General features: G+C 31.9%; 1 protein-coding gene across 1 annotated transcript; it reads left to right on the forward strand.

Moving 5' to 3' along the window:
• The first annotated feature begins 374 nt into the window (after nt 1-374).
• On the forward strand, nt 375-4,280 carry LOC124454904 (fibrinogen C domain-containing protein 1-A-like). The gene is given in 4 exon segments (XM_047005656.1): nt 375-378; nt 804-1,181; nt 4,025-4,118; nt 4,120-4,280. Coding segments are annotated over 4 exon segments (624 nt in total). The 3' UTR covers nt 4,268-4,280.
• Nucleotides 4,281-6,275: the final 1,995 nt, after the last annotated feature.

Here is a 6,275-nt window from a genome sequence, read left to right on the forward strand (position 1 = left end):
AGAACTCATAAAGTAGTGAGTTTATCTCGTTCGAAATTTAAATTTATTCTATAATGTTTACACTATGAGTAACAAAACTGAAGCAAAGGCAATGGAGCATAAGAAACGGAAACGTCGTCAAAAGACTGAAATTTTTGGGAGAAAGTTATATCACTTAAAGTCCCACAAATTTTTCTAAGCTTACAGGCTGCGCAATTAGTCATCCGCCGCTTAGTATGGATGGTATGCACTGATAATGTTCATTCATAAATATCTTGTTAACTTCCGATGTAAGAAAATTAGGTTTTACTATTAAGAATTCACTTCCTTTAAAAACCTAAATAAGCAATATTTTTAAGAGGTACAATAAATAAGGTCAAAAATGTATGTAAATAATGGGTAATAACGTTTTCAGTAGATGGCATTAAATTTCTACTGGGTTTAATAAAATTTCAAATGACTTTCTTACTATTCAATTTAACGCTATTAGAGTTAGACTGGAATTTTCTATTCAGACATAAAAAATTTCATGTAAGCACATTACAATGAAATTGACTTTATATTCTGAAATTGAGTATATTGCAAAACAGCATCCCCACTTCAAATGTAATTCACAGTAGTCAATAATATCCATATCTTACATGCAATGCTTGTGTTCTGTACGTTTTCAGCCTGTGAAACATGAAACAAGCAATTTTAACAAATAATAATAATACCTAGTAATGATTTCATTCGCTTAAAACACTTTTCACAAAATTCAGTCGTTTATCCTATCATAACATAACCTTGAGAAACTGAATTTTTAACATTTTCAATTTAAATAGCCAAAGATTGCACTGAGGTACAAAATAATGGCAAGAACGAAAGTGGAGTTTATCAAATTGATCCTGATGGTCAAGGATCTTTTAATGTCTACTGTGACATGACTTCATATGGTGGTGGCTGGACTGTATTTCAAAGACGCCAGGATGGAAGTGTTGATTTCTATCGTGGGTGGAATGACTATAAAGAAGGTTTTGGTAATCTTAGTTCTGAATTTTGGCTTGGATTGGATAAAATATACCGACTAACATCTGCAAGGAGAAATAAACTTCGTGTCGACCTGGGAGACTGGTTAGGAAACAAAGCATATGCTGAATATGAATATTTTGCTGTAAAGAATGAAAGTAAAAAATATCAACTAAGTCTTGGTAAATATTCTGGTAAGTTAATACGTTAATATAAACGTTTGAGGAAAAATATTTTGATATATACAATATTTTTGAATGATATGAGTGATTACAGTTTGCAACGGGGATTCTCAAGTTTTGATAAAACGGATAGTAACGGTTGGTTTCGAACTAAAGCCTTGTTTGTCAATAAAAATATAATTAATTTTGAACTTAAAACTTACCGAAAAATACAACAAACAAACGTAAAAAAGTCGTTCCAATTTCGAACGATTCTGTTGCAAAGATTGATTGTGACATGTAATAATTGTGATTAACTTATCATCAACATTAAATGCAAATTCAACTGCAGCTTTGTAAATTACGTAATAACCTAGCACCTGAACAACATGTAGCTAATAAACACGACTAAATTATTTGGTACATAAGAAAAATCTATACTGTGAATATCATTGTCTAATGATCATTGACTGAAATCTTTTATAAAATGCAAGCATTCAAGTAAGCCCTAGTAAATAATTGTAAATGCAAGGTTCAATGCCTAAATGATATATACATTATAACTTGTTCTTACATGTAAAAGTTTTTTATGAACTTAACAACAACCTAAAACATAACAGAAATTTATTTAAGTTTACATGGACAATTCACATTTATAAGCATGAAACACAAATATATCAATTGAGCCTCGGAAAATACCCAGGTACGCCATGAAGTAAGGTCTGTTTCATACGTCAAACTTTACATACACCGAACAGAGCCCTCTATTTGTAAGAGTTGGGACATGTATTGTTCTCTGGTTTGCGAACGTTTACTGGACAATATCGATCACATGATTATTTTCCGCCATTTTGTTCCTAATTTTAAAATTTCAACTAGTGTTTATATGGCGATTATTATAAGTTTGTTTGTATTTTGAGAAAATATTTTGATTTTTTGGAGGTATGGCTACAATAATTGATTATTTGATAGCTAAAACATGTAACTGCATATCGCCATAATTATGGATCGAGAAAAAAGAAAGAAATGGCTTTACGATAGACTGGATTGTGCGTAGTGACCATTGTGTCTAACTGATCTTTATCTAAAGGTTTATTTACGAAGATTGTTTTCGAGTGAAAAATCATTGGAAATATTTCTCCTAATGCTAACGATTCAATAGTTTTCTTACATACAAAGCCTGTTCTTTATAGAAAGATTATGACTTATCATTATGTTCGGAAATTACTCTAATTTACAAGTTCTTAACCACTTCAAGAGATAATTATTGCTAATCCAATATGCTAAAATAATATACTTTCGAATATTGTATTTTGCATCTTTAGGAAATCCTTTGAAAGTATAGTATCAGTAATCATAAATAAAATATTTACTGAAACAGCTGGGTACAATACATTACTGGTAATGAAATACACATTCTGACTGTACTTCAAACCAGAGCATGTTCAATTTGTTTATCAATGATTTGTTCTGGTCTTTACATAATCAATGATTTGGTGTGGTCTTTGGTCTTTATAATTTGGAAAACATGCCGAAGTTTTGTCATTACTCAACTTAAAACTTGGTTTTAAGTTGAGTAATGACAAATTAAAACTTGGATCAGACTCATATACAATGTCAAAGTCTGTACAAACAGTGACATTTGTAGCAAACAAGACTGTTCTTCAACAGCAGAATTGTTTTATAATACACAAACATAATTTCCTTTTCAACAAATGCTTCACCAAATAGAAGCCTATACCGTTTTGCATTAGGGTTAAACTTTAACTATAATCTCAGTTTCACAATCAATAAGAAATCAACAACTTCACATTAGATTAATAGAACATAAGAGCTACTGCATCTAACAAATATTTTAAATTCATAATTTTCCAGCAAAAATTTTTTGTAATCTATCTGCATTAAATTTTTATGCCTGGATCACATTGCAAAATATCTACTACCTAAGCAAAATTTCACGACCACAGTGCTTCAAAACAAAACTTGGATAACACTGATTCAATGGTAGGCACAGTTTAAGTCAAAAAAAATTATAGCAGCTCAATTGTAAATTCAAAATACTTTTTGTTTTAGAGTAAGATTATTAGTGGTGAATTTCTAAAGAATATATTTTTACCAGTTGAGTCGCCTCTACGTTTTCTAAATGTAAATATAACCAAAAATGAGCTGCAGTGATTTATTTTTACATACCTTATACCTGCCAAAGCATTGATTCAAATCTGGAGATATGTATCGTAACGTGTTTTCCCGGCCAAGAATATGCAACCAAAATGTCGAGTGTTTTCTTTATCGCTGGTAAATTATAAGCAATGAAAACAAATATCTTGGTGCTGTTGGTGAAAACTGCGAGAATATACGTTCACATACGTAAAAACGTCTAACAGTGGATCACGATTAGTTTCAAAGCACGAACTAGTCAACATCGAATGTAGCTCAAATCCATGAAATTGAGTTTGGTTTGCAGTAATTATTCACAAAAACGCCAAAAGCTTGATTGTGGTTTCCGATATATTTAAAATTTCCATTAAACAAGGCGGAATTTTATTATTCTTTTGCTCATTAACCAATTTCACACAGTTTTATTACAAGTTTAACTTGCAAGTAATCACGAAACTGGCTGCTCCGCGCTCGCCCCAGACCCGTTGTCCTAACTCTTACAAATAGAGGGCTCTGGCACCGAACGCATTAAAGACAAAAGAACCATTGTCAAATGAAGACTGACTGAAGTCCTTTTTATATCTAAGCCTCTAATAATGAATTGTAAATGCAAATGTCAAAGCCTAAATGATATATACATTAAACTTGTGTTAATGGAAGTTCAAAAGAATTCTATAACTGCATTAAATGCGATTTTTGAAAGGTATTATTTTTCTTAGGAAATGCTGGAGATTCATTATCTTATCATAATGGCATGGCGTTTACAACAAAAGATTCAGATAATGATAAAAGTGGAAACTGTGCCATACTACAAAGGTGCTTGGTGGTATGTAGGTTGTTATGCTTCTAACCTGAATGGACACTACTATAGTGGCAACCAAAACAATTACAAAGGTGTGATTTGGAATACTTGGAAATATGATAATTCCTTAAAGTTCACTGAGATGAAAATAAAACCATAAAGAATTTCCAAAACTGTGATGTTATAAATTTGATCATTATTTCTAATGAAACTTTCAACATATAATAAAAACATTTTAGCTTTTATGTCTTTTAAAACAACCTTGATGAAATTGTTAAAAATGCGTTGGTGAAACAATACTTTTCTAATATTTTCCCTAAAAATTAGAGCTGATTTAGGTAATTATATGATTCTAATGTTACGTCATTTCACTCATTTTTTTAATGAGATGTTGCTCTGTAAAGACCGGTTTCCATATGATCGTTCCTGTCGTAAGGATCATCTTTGTCGCTTGCAATTTGTAGAAGCGACAGAGACGATCATATGCAAACGCTCAACTCAAACGACAAAAGCGATCCTTACGTTAGAAATGATCCTTGCGTATCGATCGTTTGAGATAGACTAGAGTTCTATCCTTGCGACAGAAACGACCGGAAACACCTTTTACGCGCTTGCATTTTTTTAATGGAAACCGGTGCAAAACGATCGTTACGAAGTAGCTAATTCTATCTTTTCGCCCGTTTCACGCAATCTTGATGTATCATGCATTTCATGCAATTATCTTACATCATTATTCACTATGTAAACAATGTAACTTTGATTGGTCAACTACCTGCAAATAATTCTACATATCTGTAGGTAAGACGTCTATTTACAAATAACATTTTGTCATGAAAAGCCGATTTTGAAAAAAATTCAAATCATTACCCATGTCGCATGTTCTTAATCGTCTGAAGCAAGACTTCTTGAATGGAGAACGTCGCATGTATGTGATGTAGGAGATCCTCTAAGCGTTCTTGTTGACGCCATATTTAATTTATATATGCACAATCTATATATCATCAACACACGACATGCACGACACACGTATGCCTTATGAAGTATGGAAATATAAGTCATTACGAAAATGAATACTGAAACAATACAAAGGCAGCTGATGAGGCAGGAACTACATTTGAAAAGTTAAGTGAGTTAGTATTTCTACCTACTTTTACTTGGAAGGGCAGGCTACTGCAGTACTCTCAGAATTGTGCGCACTAAAATCTCGTAATCCAAATCTGTGACCAAAACCTATTTCTAGTTTGAAGTATTAGCATACATATATTTTTGTTAAAGGTATTGTTGCCAATGAAGTGCCAGGCGGGAAGCGGATTCTCAATATAAATATTAGAGCCCAACATACAATTTTAAAAATCGTCATAAACAATTTGGTTTTATGAAAGGTACTGAAATTTGTCATCATGAAGTAAATGTAGTATTTGTAACATTTCCTATATAGGTGGAGGTTTGCACGTAAGTATTTCTCCAGATATTTTCTGACGCTTCTCACTACCTTATATGACAGATTAATAAAACGCACTCAAGATCGGTTGCATGGTTACTGCTGCGGATGGGATTTACTTTATAGTGATTTGATTCTATAAAATTTAAACACAAAATCCTTCTTGTAAACTTATAAGAAATCTTCGCAAAGTGTTACGTTGCTTTTACGTTTGTTCACAATGATAGTTCTCATTATGTACAAGTTTGATACTACATAAAGACATTATTGCTGACTAACATCTGTTCTAAACAAATCCACATGGAAAGAACTTAGTGCAAAGACCATGCATTTACACAAATATTTGTAGAAATAACGCACACTATATGCAAAAAGTTGATGAAGTGGTGGTTGCACATTTCTAAGATTGTTCGATGTAGAATGTTCCTTAAGATATGGTATTTTAAAAATAGCAAATGGTGTTTAGGATACAATACCACGGTACGACAATACAACAAGGTAAAGTCAAATTCAGTCACGTGATGTAAATCTAACGGTAAACAACACTATTTAACTGTTCATCTACTTACGAGATAACCAAAATTGATCGAGGATTTATAACTTTGAGAATTGAAAACATTGCCCAAAAGAAATGAAAGAAGAACAATCTATAGAAAGAGGAAAAACAAAACTGAATGATGTTGTTTCAGATTTTTTTTAAAACATACGTAAAATTAAAACATTTATT

This window comes from Xenia sp. Carnegie-2017, unplaced genomic scaffold, assembly GCF_021976095.1.
Source record: "Xenia sp. Carnegie-2017 unplaced genomic scaffold, XeniaSp_v1 HiC_scaffold_3, whole genome shotgun sequence".
Taxonomy (NCBI): Eukaryota; Metazoa; Cnidaria; class Anthozoa; order Malacalcyonacea; family Xeniidae; genus Xenia; species Xenia sp. Carnegie-2017.